This window comes from Zingiber officinale, chromosome 7B (genome assembly GCF_018446385.1).
Source record: "Zingiber officinale cultivar Zhangliang chromosome 7B, Zo_v1.1, whole genome shotgun sequence".
NCBI lineage: Eukaryota > Viridiplantae > Streptophyta > Magnoliopsida > Zingiberales > Zingiberaceae > Zingiber > Zingiber officinale.
In genome coordinates this window covers 73,327,206-73,342,240 of record NC_055999.1, presented here as the reverse complement: position 1 = coordinate 73,342,240, position 15,035 = coordinate 73,327,206, and the positions used below count along the sequence as shown (strand labels likewise).

At 47.8% G+C, this 15,035-nt stretch overlaps 1 protein-coding gene across 1 annotated transcript; it reads left to right on the top strand.

The window, feature by feature from the left end:
• Positions 1-1,117: 1,117 nt before the first annotated feature.
• On the top strand, positions 1,118-1,456 carry LOC122004437. The gene has a single exon (XM_042559327.1). It carries the CDS (start codon positions 1,118-1,120, stop codon positions 1,454-1,456), a length of 339 nt encoding a protein of 112 aa, XP_042415261.1.
• The last annotated feature ends 13,579 nt before the right edge of the window (positions 1,457-15,035 follow it).

Sequence of the window (15,035 nt, the reverse complement as noted above, 5' to 3'; positions counted from 1 at the left end):
ACAGCTTTCAGGAACTTTCGAAATAAACAACGCACGGCTCAAGCTCTATGTGGACGCCTTCGAGAAGCTCAAAATCAACTTCGAGGAAGTTGTCATACAGAAGATTCCCCAAATGGAGAACTAGGTGGCAGACGAATTAGCTAAACTCGCGAGTTCAATATCGCCAGTTGTCATCCAGCAACCGATCGAGCATGTATCTTTGGTAGCACACATCGACAGAATGGAGGGCCTCACGTTCCCGAGCGATTGGAGAACAGGCATAATGAAATTTTTGCGCTCTGGAACTACACCATCCAATCGGGAGGAAGCCCAGCTGCTGAGAAGAAGAGCCGGTCGGTTCACCCTCATAGGGGACCAGCTCTATAAGAAGGCTTTCTCCCGACCATTGTTAAAGTGCGTCAGCTCAAAGGATGCGGAATATATATTGAAGGAAGTGCACCATGGATCTTGCAGAGGACATCCGGGTGGTCGCTCGCTGGCGAGGAAGATCCTGTTAGTAGGGTACTTCTGCCCGACCCTTCAAGAAGATGCCACCCGAACCGTCGCCAACTGCCTTTCTTGCCAAAAACATCACTGCTTCTCCCATCGGCCAACAGAGGAGATGAAGGCGTCTACGGTATCCTGCCCGTTCGACCAGTGGGGCATGGATATTGTAGGGCCTTTTCCCATGGCGACCGGACAGCGGAAGTTCTTATTGGTAGTGGTGGATTATTTCTCAAAATGGGTCGAGGCCGAGCCACTGGCGAGAATAACCGAGCAGATGGTCAAAAAGTTCATCTGGCAACACAAAATATGTCGGTTCGGCATTCCCCGCCGGCTCGTGTCCGACAATGGGCGGCAGTTCGTCGGCCAAGAGCTCCAAGCATGGTACGAAGGGTACGGCACCCAGAAGCACTTCACTTCCGTAGCATATCCCCAAAGCAATGGGCAGGCCGAAGTCGCCAATCGGGAGATCCTTCGGATTCTTCGCGTTCGGCTCGACCATATAGGGGGGAGCTGGGTGGATGAATTGCCGGGTGTGCTATGGGCCATCCGCACGACCCCAAAGGAGGGAACAGGCGTTACTCCATTTCACTTGGTATATGGAGGAGAGGCGGTCGTCCCAATCGAGGTCGGCATGGAGTCCGAGCGGATATTGAGCTACGACAAGGACAACACAGAACGGAAGCAGCTGGTGCTGGATTTGATTGATGAGGAGCGAGCCAAAGCAACCGTCCGACTAATGGCATACCGGCAAAGGATGAAGCAGAATTACATCAAGCGAGTAATCCCCAGAGCGTTCCAGGTCGGCGACCTGGTGTGGAAGAAGGTAAAGCCGATCGATGATGTTAGTAAGCTGGAGGCCCCATGGGTTGGTCCCTTTAAGGTCGTTGAGAAGCTCCGATCGGGCGCCTACTACCTCGAATATCAAGACGGACGACGGCTGGAACGGCCATGGAGCGCTAATCATCTCTAGCCATACCGAGCTGTGTGAAAGGTGGGCCAATGTAATCATTTAAGCATGTTTTCGTTCTCCTGTACCCTTTGGCTGCAGGAATGGAATCACAAAACACAAGGGTATACCGATTTCGACCGAACGGTCGAGCTCCATCAAACCGACGAGCAGCGACGTTAAACTCTAGGGTCGAAGCGGCGACCATAAATACCCCACTCGGAAGACTGTCGAGCGGCGACGTTAAACTCTAGGGTCGAAGCGGCGACCATAAATACCCCGCTCGGATGACCGTCGAGCGGCAACGTTAAACTCAAGGGTCGAAGCGGCGACCATAAATACCCCGCTCAGAAGACCGTCGAGCGGCGACGTTAAACTCTAGGGTCGAAGCAGCGACCATAAATACCCCACTCGGAAGACCATCGAGCGGCGACGTTAAACTCAAGGGTCGAAACGACGACCATAAATACCCCGCTTAGAAGATCGTCGAGCAGCGACGTTAAACTCTAGGGTCGAAGCAGCGACCATAAATACCACACTCGGAAGACCGTCGAGCGACGACGTTAAACTCTAGGGTCGAAGCGTCGACCATAAATACCCCGCTCGGAAGACCGTCGAGCGGCAATGTTAAACTCTATGGTCGAAGCGGCGACCATAAATACCCCGCTCGGAAGACCGTCGAGCAGAGACGTTAAAATCAAGGGTCGAAGCGGCAACCATAAATACCTCACTCGGAAGACCGTCGAGCGGTGACGTTAAACTCTAGGGTCAAAGTGGCTACCATAAATACCCCGCTCGGAAGACCGTCGAGCGGCGACGTTAAACTCTAGGGTCGAAGCGGCGACCATAAATACCCCGCTCGGAAGACCGTCGAGCGGCAACGTTAAACTCTAGGGTCGAAGCGGCGACCATAAATACCCTGCTTGGAAGACCGTCGAGCGGCAACGTTAAACGCTAGGGTCGAAGTGACGACCATAAATACCGCACTCGGAAGACCATCGAGTGGCGATGTTAAACTCTAGGGTCGAAGCGACGACCATAAATACCCCGCTCGGAAGACCGTCGAGCGGCGACGTTAAACTCTATGGTCGGACCGGTGATTATAAACCCCCGGCCCAATGATCGCCCAACGGCAACATTGAAGCTCAACGCCCAACGAGGGATGAGCGGCGATTATTAAAGGCCAGGATAAGGAGAGAATCGACCTACTGAAATAGAGCCCGCTCGGGATCCACGATTATTTATGTTGACGAGAGAAAGCGAGCCAGCAAAACACGAGCAAATTTTCATTAAACAAAAAGGGGTCATCGGACCGATCGGTAGGATTACAAAAAAATACTTCATTCAAGAAAGTTAAAAATATCCTTGGGCATGCCGCTGAGGAGCGCCGCGTGTTCCCGGACGGGAATAGTCAAGGACTCCGAAAGGTGACCCTTAGCCTTCAAGTAATCCGTCATGGCGGTGATAGCCAATTCAAAGGCTGAACGAGCCGGTGGCAGACCTTTTCAACAAAATTGTCCGAGCGGATGTACTTTTACCTCATCACGTTGAATCGGCTCGGCTCGGCCTCCTGGTACTCCTTGAAAGTAGCATGGGAAGCATCGAGGGCCTCCTAGAGGGCCTTCAGCTCGTCCTTGACAGCCACCGCCTCCGCCGAACAACCCTTTTTCTTTCCATACAGCAGCTCGACCAATTCCTACACCCGCTGCACCAGGGCCCGAGCCTCAACATTCTTCGCGTCTAAATCGGCGATAGCGCGATTCTTCCGATTGGTCACCATTTCTATCTTGTGGTCATAGGTTTTGACTTGCTTTTCGAGCTAGCCTAACATGAATGCCTGATAGGCAGATTTCTTCCGCTCGGCCTCAAGAAGCTCTTTAGTCTTCGTCAGCTCCTTCTGCAGCTTGGCGTATGATGGTGCCTGAGAGGAGGATGGCCCGCAGGAAATTTTGAGCTTCTTCAGCTCTTCTTCTAACATCGCCAGGCGGTCGGAGATGGCCACGCTTTCCACCCAGTTCTGATAAAGGCCAAAGTTATTAAGCACCGAGAGGAAAAGTCATGTGAATAAGTTGCAAGAGACTCACCCCGGTGCCATGCTGCAGGTAGCTGTCGCCCAGTTGACCGGGACACATCGCGGCGGCGCGAGCGCGCGCATCTTCCCATAACTTGGCGAGCGGCCCACGAATCATGATGACGTGTTCGGGAGCCATCGGCCAAGCGGATTCGGCCATATAGTCCTCTGTCAGAAGGCGCAAGACAGCCTTTATGACGCGACGTCCACTTGGCATCGTATGAGCTGACATCGAAGGACCGGACGGCTGGTCAGACGGTGCTGAAAGTATGCCCGAGCGGCGAATCCTTGGAGGCACTGGAGGCAAGGAGCTGACCGACACCGCCTCGAGGGGGTCTGTCGGCACCTCTAACTGAGAGGGTGTCCGGTCGGAGGAGAGGGCCTCAACTGATGGAGCCTTGTCTATGGGAGAAAGATCCCTCGTCCGCTCGAATGCTTGTACTACGAAGGTGGCCGAACGCAGAGGCGTCTCCATCCTGCATCTCTTCCGATTAAGGGGTAGATCATCCTCTGGCTCAAAGTCCCCCTCCCGAGCGGTAGGCTCCTTGCTAGAAGTTGCTCCACCCGTTAACTCCGCGGGAGAGGTCTGAGCGGCCGACTCCCCAGCGCCCGCCTCGCTCTCACCCTCGTGAGAGCCGACCGGAGCGATGTCTAGTCGCTCCATTTCTTTGGCCACTGCAGCCTCGATCACTTCAGCCTTCTTCTTCAGGATCCCGAACAGCACGGACTCCATTACGATGTTTGCTGCGAAAGAAAAGGAAGAAAATCAGTTACACTCAAGGTAAATGCACAAGTGAACTTCTTACCAAAGCTGCTCGGAAGCTTGGTTCGGCTCGGACTCAGGCCGAACATGTACATCACCCCTTCTGGTAAAAGCTTGTTGATATGGAGCTTGAGGTCGGCCAGCATATTTGCAACTTAGAGGTAGTCCGGCCGGGTCTTATACCTCTTTATCTCGGGAGAAGTTGGTGGTCCGACCCGCCACTTGGTTATAAAAGGAAGCCACCCGGGGAGACGAAGGAAAAAGAAGTACTCCTTTCAATGTTTGTTGCAGGAGGGCATCTTATCGAAAAAGACTAAGCTGATCCGAGACTGGAACAGATATGTGCCCAGCTCGGATTACTTGGGGTAATAGAAGTAGTAAAAAACCTCCGGACGGAGGGGAATGTTGTGGATTTTGAATAACACAACAACTCCACACAAAAGGCGGAAGGAATTAGGTGCGAGATGGTTGAGCGGAATGCCAAAGAAATTATAGACTTCAACTATAAAAGGGTGGAGAGGAAAGTGCAGCCCCGCCACAAACTGATCGCGGATAAAACAAATCATGCCGCGCGGCGGTTTGTGTGGTCCGTCGGAAGGTGAGGCCAGAATGATTTCGAGAGCAAAAGGAAGGTCAAAGGCATTGACCAGACCCTCCGCGTTCCGCGCGTTGAACCGTGACTCCATGGTCGTGTACCATGGGTCGGGGGTGAGTTCAGAGGGCTGAGAGGTGTTGGCCATCGCTGGAACAGTATGAAGAGCGAACGCGGAAGAAAAACGGAAAGGTTGATAAAGAAGAAGTGAGAAACAATGCCAGCGAAGCATAGCACCACTAGAATGCGAAGAAAAGCACGAAAAGAACGAAGAAAAGGTGGGCAAAGAGTCCTTACAGAAAGATGGTCGGAGAAGAAGGTGAGTGGCTGGAAGGTTGAGGACGAGTTCACCGGAGCACTGAACAGGATGGAACAGAAGCCTTCGGATGCACGCACGTGATAACGCGAAGCAGCGCAGGAAGAAGAGATGGCCTTATAAAGGTTGGGCTCGATCGACCGGAGCCGTCCGATCCAGGTCACGGGATCCGAGGAGTATATCTGATCGTCAAATTCAAAAGACCAAAGGTCACATCAGCCCTGACAGCTCGAGCGAGCGGTGATGGCTGCGTGGCCACGTGGCACCCGGTCATGGGTCGCATTTAATGAGCGTCATTATGCAGGCGTGGTTGCGTACTCAGCCTTAATGGCGAGGATTTGCATGAATTCTGGGGAGATTCTAGGGACATCAGCATTGACCAATGTCGGGGCGGCGGGACAACCACTGGCAAACAAAACTTTCCAAGTGCCAGCATGTGTCAGGCCAAGAGGCATCGCCCACTTGCGCAGTTCCCGATCAAATAGACACTAACACCAGTAGCAGAACGGCAGGCGTGTCACCAGGCCAATGGTCCAGTCAGTCGGACTTGCAACCTCCTTTGACTAGACTTGAAGGGAAGGCACGTGATTCGGTGGTAAGGATCGGGGGCCCGCATAGGAAGGGGTCAACGATACGGGAGAGTCAAAGTCAAGATCAGACTTGGGACTCGGATGATCGGGGGAAGTCACCTAGCCGACCGACCGAAGTAAATCCCGAGCTGGCGTGAAGATAGCTCGACCTCGGGTCGAGCTTCCGACGCTCACGAGTTTCCCTTATAAAGGAACCATTGTGCCGAGCGGCCGATCCACTCGGCCGAACTGCAGATCAACCAGCTCGTACTCCCGTCCGAGTTTGTGACCGAGCGGCCTTCTCGCCCGATCCGATGCGCATACATACTCGAGAGCCCTGGAGGCCGCGCTGCCATCCCGTCCAGCCCAGTAAGAGACAAAAGACTTAGAAGAGGACAAAAAGGGCAGCTAGTGATATCATTCTCGAGACACCTGCCGCCGACAAACAGCATGGTCGGCGGTCGGGCCGCACCGAGGATCGTACGGTGGAAGTTTTCACTGTCATGAAAGAGATATGCTCGGACGGTTGTGGTATGATTTCAGGCACACTTTTCTGACACAACCATTCTGAGGTATGCTTTGTGGAGCGTGCACGCCTCGAGAAGCAAGCACGTGCCTCTCCGGGGTCCTATATCAGGACCTCCAGACTTCGGCAGAGGTATGTTTTTCTCATCTACTATAGCCACAGTCTCGTTATTTTGCCTCTGCTTCATCTCGTCGTTGCATGACTTGAGCGTCGGAGGGTCGTCACCGGGAACCCCTTCCCAGCTTGGCTTTGTTGCAGGTCTATCGGAGGTCCACGTTATTGCGGAGATCATCCGAAGGTAGCAGAGAGCGCCACGTCCCCAGTTTTCATCGACTCAGCGCTCGGATAGGATTAGCAACATTTCTTCTTAAAATGTTAGTAATTTCTTTAAATTACTACTTGTCTATTTTTTTTCCTAACTTGAACTTGGGTTGAAGCACATCAAAAAGGGGGAGATTGTTGGACCCCGTGGTTGTTTTGATGTGATCAACCAAGTTAGGTTAGGTCCTGTTTGTTATTTGATCCCTGTGTCTAAGTGGAGCTTAGGAGCGTAGGAAGTCGAGCGGAAGACGCAGCTAGCGAGAAGGATGGCACGGGAAGGGAGCCAACGGGCTTTGTGTCCGAAGGATGAAAGAGCTGCGGAAGACTACACCGGTGGACGAGAAAAATGTGTGCAGCGTTCGAGGGACGAGAAGCCAGGATGGAAGCCTGCTCCAGGAGAAGGTTAGAAATTAGGTTCGGGTGAGCCCTATTTTGATTGACCGCAATCAACCAAGCAATTGGAGCTTCGGAAGACGAAAAGAAGGCAAAAGTAGCTGGAAAAGCTAGCTTGAGGCACCTTCAACGAAGTGTTGAAGGCGCTTGCGCTGCATGCAGTGCTAGAGGCACCCTCATGGCCTTGAGGGCACCTTCAACCATGTCCGAGGCACCCTCAAGGTCATTGGAGGTGCCTCAGACCTAGTCTAGTGATCATTTTCATAGATGGATAAAGTTTTATCCATCTACTCGGCTGGAGGCGCCCTCAACCTCATTGGAGGCACCCTCAAGGCTCGAGATAAGTTTTCCAGGAGCTATATAATGGCCCCTGGAGCTAGGAAATTCATCAATCAACTCTGAATAAATTCCTAGCAACTTGTAAGACCTTTTAGTGTGTAAAAGGCTTCTCCGCCTTTAGAGAAGGAGACTTTTCTAGTGCACCTGTTCAATCGCCTTGGATTAACAACCTTCTTGGTTGTAACGAAGTCAACTCTCTGAGTCTTCTTTCTTTTCTTTTATTGTTGTTATTTCTTTTATTATTGTTGCTAACTTTTGAGTTAAAAGTTTGAGGAGGGTATTTTGATTTGCAGGCAATTCACCCCTCCCCTCTTGTTGGCCCCACTGCACCAACATGCATGTCCATTTTTGTGTTACTCTAGTAGGGATTTACTATTTGGCAAACTCTACTCCCATATTACATTAGATACTATCCATATATATTTTTTGGGAGAGGAAAGACTATCTACGATGGCTAACTTCAGGTCGCTCTCTCTTATTATTATTCCTCTAGATCTAGGTATCAAGAATCTCACAAGCACACTAGGTCACCTTGATTGTGTATTCAAAAATTTATAATGGCGTGAGATGCATAGACCTATTGCCTAGACTTCATATGTATATATCAGTGCATCAACACAAGTCTGGGCGAAAAATATTAAAATTATAGTGATTAGATTAAGTAATCCATTTTAGTCAAGCACTAGCTGGATATATGTACTTAACTTGACTGACCAAGTGAAGACTGCTATTCTTTGATAATTAGTTAGTAGCTAACGGTTAGATATTTAAGGTTGAATTTTTTAGATGAAGTATTTTTTAAAAAATATATCAGGTTTAGGGGGAGAATATTTGAATATGATTTTTAAAATAATTTACTTCCTTTCCTAATACTTGTTGCAAAAATCACTTTCAAAATTACTTTCAAAAATACCTTTCAAATTTGTAAAAAGTCTTTTTCAAGCATGTGTGTTTCTACTTTGAAAAATCTATCTTTGAAATACTTCCAAAACTATTTTACTTAGACAAATTGTTTGCAAATTGTTTTTAAAGAGAATTTTGAACAATTGAAATTTCAAACAAACTATTTTTTTTAACAAATATTTTGAAATGCTCCTTTGTGAAAGTTGTTTTTACAAAATTGTTTATTTTCCAAAGTCAATTATGAAAATATTGAAAATCTTTTGAAAAATCAGAAAATTTCTGTCAAAAAATTTAAAAAATGTTTTTCAAATACTTTGACAAGTTTAAAAAATTTCAACATTTTAAAGTGTTTTATATTACAAAATAATTTTCTAAAGCAAATTAATATTCTTTTTCAACTTTTTAAAATCCATTTGAAAAGTTTGAAAATTTATGTAGAATTATGTTAACTCCTCCCTCCCATAAAACATATAAATTATTTGTAAACTCTATACTTACTAGAGTTTCGGTATAATTTTTATTTTGCTATGTGTATATGCATTATTTTTGATGAATGTCAAAGGAAAAGGGTAAGGGTTAAGTAAGAAAAAGACAAACTAAATCTTGAAATCTTAACTCTAAAATGATCAAGAGAATAAATAAAAATTTAAATTACTTAATTTTAAGTTATTTTGAATCATGTCATTCCTTTTTCATTATTGCATATCTTTTCCTAACTCTGACCTAGGTTGTCATTGTATAAAAAAGGAGGAGATTATTGGTGCAATTTGCACTAACAGTCTAACTCAGGTTTTGATGAACAATAAGTGAGTTTAGTTAGATGTTATTGTGGTCTAACCTTATTATCGAGTGTGCAAGGTTGACTAACTTGTCAAGTCAAGAGGACCTGACACTAGACAGGAAATCTAGTTGGGATGTGTGATTCCCGAGTGGCAAAATCTAGATGTGCAATTCAGGCAGAAGATCAGAATGTTCGATTCTTGACGGGAGGAAGTCCGGATGTGTGATTCCTGCAAGAAGACCTGGTGGGTCAAATTGACGTCAAGGAGGTAACTTAACACACAATAAGTGAAAGTAAGTCACTCAAGGAGAGTGACTAAGTGAAGACACATCTCTATTGAGGTGAAAGTAGGTGTCGGTCCAATTTAGGTCTATTTCAAAAACCTAAATTGAGACCCTAACTACATCCTAGTCTAGAGGACAGGTTTTAAGTCATAAATTCATCATATTATTATTATGCTAACTTTATTTTACAGGTTAATTATTGTCGTGTTGTACTAACCTAACTTGCAGAGCAAAAGGAGCAAAAAGGCCTCAGGTGAACAGTACCCGAGCCACCTTCAAGCATTGGAAGGTGCCTTCAGTACTATTCATGGATGGTACCTTTGGTACTATGGAAGACGCCTTCCAATGGATAAAATTCAGAACTCATCAGCGATAGGGTGCAATGAATTTGGGATAGATTTCAGCCTATGGAAGGTGCCTTCAAGGCTATGGAAGGTGCCTTCCACACTCTTTATAAGGGTGTCCCGACCAAGAATTCAAGATCAACTTTTATACGATCTTCTACGCATCCGATTAGCTTTCTGACTGTTCCAGCTTCCTGCTACCCTACAATGACTCTACTATGCCCAACTTCCACTGAAAAGTCATCCAAACACTAAGTTCGAGCAGACTATCTACAAAAATGTTTGGTAATAAAACTTATGTTCTGCACTTAATTTTTGTAAATGGAAAGTGTAGCTTGTTACACTCTTCTGATTCTTTTTGTACTCGATCCACTCTTCTGGCGGTTCCAGAAGATGTATTTAGTGGATTACCCATCGATAGGTCCACGGGACTTGGGTCTTGGAGTAGGAGTCACCAAAGGCTCCAAAGCAAGTAAAATCTGTAGGATCGAAAAGAATTTAGATATCTCTACAATGATATGATACTGTTCACTTTACGCCTAAACCCTCATGGTTTTATTTTTTAGGCTCTACCCAAAAGGCCTCATGCCAATGGAGATATCCTTTTCTTATAAACCCATGATCTTTCCCATGTGTTTTCAATGTGAGACTATTTTTATAATCTTTTAACCCCAACAATCCCCCCTAAAATAAAGGACCACAGGGTCCCCCTCAAGTATCGAGTCACTTTTGACCTGCTCAGGGCCTCCCCTCGAGTATCGGGTACTCTTGACCTGCTCAGGGCCTCCCCTCGAGCATCATGTCACTCTTAACTTGGTCAGGGCCTCTCCTCGAGCATCAGGTCACTCTTGACCTGCTCAGGGCCTCCCCTCAAGCATCAGGTCACTGACCTGCTCAAGGCCTTCCCTACTTCGTTCAAGGTTTCACCCACATGGTTCGATTTTGGATCATGGCTTTGGCTTGTGCTTCTTCCAGCAGTTAGTCTAGTAAAGAGTGACCTCACTCTGATACCAATTGTAGGATCAAAAAGAATTTAGATATCTCCACAATGGTATGATATTGTCCACTTTGGGCCAAAGCCCTCATGGTTTTATTTTTGGATTCTACCCAAAAGGCCTTATGCCAATGGAGATATCTTTTTCTTATAAACCCATGATCTTTCTCATGTGTTTTCAACATAGGACTATATTTGCAACATTGCAATCCCAATAAAATTGAACTTGTCCTTTTACTTGTTTCTTTGTTTCCCTATTTTTCCGCTGCATACTTTGATTTCAAAATGAAAAGAAAAAGTTTTTTAAAACCACGTAATTCCCCCCCCCCCCCCCCCTTTCACATGCGTCTCGATCCAACACTGCAATCCTCCATCAGTGCATAGATGAGGTGAAGTGCTGAGTGTTTCTTACTACACTCTCAAGCTCGACACAAGGATGGTTTAATCAGCTTCTTGCAGAGTCCATCTGCTACTTCAAGGATTTCTGCAAGACTTTCCTTCATCATTTCACTAGTAGCTGCGAGTACCACAAAACTATATTAAGCTTATTTTCACTCAAGCAGGGGCCCAAGGAGATGCTCAGGGCCTACATCAAAAAATTCAACCAGGTGGCCATGGACGTCCCCTTGGCCACCCCTGAGATTCTAGTGGGCAACCTTTTCCAAGGGCTCACAGATAGTGAATTCTTTTGCTCCCTTATTAAGAAGCCCCCAAGGAACTTCGATCATCTACTTGGGTAGGCGATCAAGTATATTAATGTAGAAGAAGCATAACCCACTCAGAAGAAAGAAGTCCCCGCAGCCACTCCTGCTTTTGCTCTCGAGCGCTCAGCTCCCCTCCCTCTTCCTCATAAGGGTCCTAGGGTAGGGCCCCAACCATAATAGTGAGAGTCACGGCCGCAAGCTATCTAGCATGTGGAAGCCATGCGGAGAAGATTCCTAGAGCACCCTAGATGGGCTCCACCAAAATTCTATACATATCACTGATTGAAGACACATAATACCCAAGATTATTATCAATACAATCTAGAGAAGTGGCAGGTGGCTAACCAAGGGTTCTGTCATCATTTACCATCTCCTAACTGTCAACGCTTTAAACTGTCGAACGACCCGCCTAGAAGAGATTACTAGGGCACGGAGCAGTGCTAGAGAATGTCCTAGTAGCAAGAGAACCAGGCCTCACCCGGATGTAGCAGGAGCACCCCCTAATGCGGCAAGAGAAAAACCACAATAATGCAGCTCGGGGGATATTGGGATGATTGCTTGAGGCCTGATCAACGGAAACTCCAATCAATCAAGGAAGTCATACGTTCGTCGACTAGAGATCTACACAGTTGGCTGCAGCCATGAGCAGGCCCAAGGCCCAAGATTAGTTTCGGGCCCAAGGATTTAGAGAGCGTAGAAGTATCCCATGAGGATGCTTTAATAATCAAGATTGTTATAACCAATTATAATATATATCGTACCTTTGTTGACACAGGCAGCTCAGTTAACATCATTTCAAGGAGGTGTTTGAGTAGCTATAGATTGATAAAAGAGAGGTCCAACCCATGATGATGCCGCTATATGGCTTCAATGGCAACGAGGTTCAGTCGCTCGACCAGATTAAGCTGGTCATATCCTTAGGAGAGGAGTCCCTAATGAGGATGTGTCGCTCGACTTTTATTGTGGTTGATGCACCCTCAACATACAACATCATTTTGGGCTGGCCAACCCTAAATGAATTTTGGGCAATCATTTTAACTTTCTATCAGAAAATAAAATTCCCTACGGATGACTAGGTGGGAGAAGTTAGAGGAAATCAACTAATAGTACATAGGTATTACGTTGATATTATCAAGACTAAAGCCAACGCTGCCTTGAAAAGCCAACAGCTAGAAGTTAATACCATTCAGGAGGTAGCCCTAACTCTGATCTATGAAGAAAAAGAAGAAGTACAAATTCAGCCCAACTGACTAGAGGCTACTACTCAAATAGCGACAGACCTATCCCCAGAACTTAAAGCAGAGCTTGTTGCGTGTCTAGACGCAATAGTGATGCCTTCACTTGGGAGCCCAAGGAAATCACGGGCATATTGCTAATGGTTATGGAACATGTGCTTCATGTCCAACTGGATGCTCAGCCTGTCAAGCAAAGAAAGTGGGATTTTGGTGTCGAACATTTAAGCGGAGGTAGACAAGCTGCTGGAGGTTGGCTACATCCATGAAGTATAATTCTTGAGCTGGTTGGCCAATGTGGTCCTGGTATTTAAGTCAGAAAATAAATGGTAATTCTGCATTGATTTCCAGGATCTAAATAAAGTCTACACCAAAGATTATTATCCCTTGCCGCACATCGACCAGGTGGTGGATGTAACACCCATATGATTCCTAAGTTATTTTATGAGAATTGTTGCATGATTAGAATAAGCCTTAAGTGAATATTTCCAAAAATAAAAGAAAAATGGTACCAAAACAAGGCATGACCAAGGTTTGAACCTTGGACCTCTTAGTAAGTAGTTCTATGTCATGACCAGTAACCCTAGCAGGGGTGTGCTTTTATAAAAGAGAGGGAAATTGTAGTTAAAGGTAGGTGATCCGGCGGTAAAAATGGGGGACCCACAGATGGGGTCCCGTCCGAGCGGAACCAGAGATTACCCAGCTAAAGGGTTGGGTCTCCGACGCCAAAGTAGGAGAACTGGAGCCGAGTGGCCGAGCGGATGTGTCCGCTCGGCCGAGGACATAATGGCCGAGCGGAGGTGTCTGCTCGGCCGGAATCGTGGCGAGGGAACAGTGGTTAGCCGAGCGGCCTATTCGCTCGGCTCAGGATATGGTATGTCAGCAGAGGCATGATGATTATACCTGACGCAAGATGGCACTATTAAAGGCCCCACCATCACGTCACGGAAAGGTCGATACAGTAGCAGTATGGTCTTATGGATGCTCTTCTGGCAGGCCCACACCTAGGCATGGTCGAAAGCAGGTGATCGCTTCGATTGGCGTGCCCAGGCTCCTTCGAGAGGTCTATATAAGGCCTCCACTTCTTCAACCGGAGGTATGCAAATCTACATTTTCTAAGCCACTTTCTTATTCCTTCGCCTAACTTGAGCGTCGGAGGGCCGTCGCCGGGACACCCCCCGGCTCGGTTTTGTTGCAGGATCGCCGGAGCATCGTGCAGTTAGTCGGAGACTCACATCAGCAGCAGGGGAGCGCCACGTGCCCAGCGTCCGTTGGTTCAGCATTCGGACAGGATCAATTTAGCGCCGTCTGTGGGAACACTCCTGCATCCGAACGAGAACAATGGACGAGGCTGGACGACAACACACGGTGACGCTTTCCACGGAGGAACTCGACGCTCTGGTCGAAATAAGGGCCGCCAAGCTTGTGGAGCAAAAACAGAAAGCAACCGCCGAACGGCCGGAGCAGCAAGCAACGTCTGCGTCTGGTGGCCGAGCAGAAGCACCGCAAGCCACCGTTGCATTTCATCGGGCTCTATTCCGCACCCCTGAGGCCGTACCAGCTCATAGAGATAGGGGATCTTCTTCGGATGAAATTCCTAGACGAGATGATAGAAAAGGGAAAGCCCCCCGAGCGGACGCATCACCCGAGAGGATTAATCGCCAGTTTTCAGAGGCTATTCTGCGAGATCCTCTGCCGAAGCACTACGTGCCCCCGACGATCGACGAGTATAATGGGACAACCGACCCGGATGATCATCTGGGTAAGTTTGATAACACAGCTACACTCCATCAATACACAGATGGAGTAAAATACCGAGTTTTTCTTACCACTCTCTCGGGATCGGCTCAACGATGGTTTCGGAGGTTGCCGAACGGATCTATCACCAGCTTCAAAGACTTCCGAACGGCCTTCCTCCACCACTTTGCAAGCAGTCGGCGATATCAAAAAACCAGCGTTAGTCTGTTCGCCATCAAGCAAGAAGCCCGTGAATCGCTCCGAGCTTACATCCAGCGATTCAACAAAGTGGCGATGGATATTCCAACGACCACATCGGAGACCATGATGAATGCCTTCACACAAGGCCTGGTGGATGGGGACTTCTTCCGATCGCTCATCCGAAATCCGCCCCGAGATTATGATCACATGCTACACCGGGCCAACGAATACATCAACGTGGAGGAAGCGCAAGCCGCCCGGAAAAAGGAAACTCCAACCGAGCGGGCACCTACTCATGCTGAGCGGAAATAGCGCACCGCTCATCAGCCGCCCAGAGGACCGAGGGCCGAAGAAAGCCGATCCCCCCACGCCAGATCACACGTACAAGAGGTAGCTGCCGCTCGGCCCAAGCCAAAGAAGAAATGGACCCCGATGTTTTGCTCCTTCCACCGGACGGATACGCACAACACAAGGGATTGTCGAAGTCTTCCCTTCGTGGCTCATCCTATGTCCCGGCATGCCGGACGACGGTC

Bases quoted from the DNA above. Each gene is read 5' to 3' on its own strand.
- LOC122004437 (XM_042559327.1), top strand. From the start codon at position 1,118: ATGGAGTCCGAGCGGATATTGAGCTACGACAAGGACAACACAGAACGG.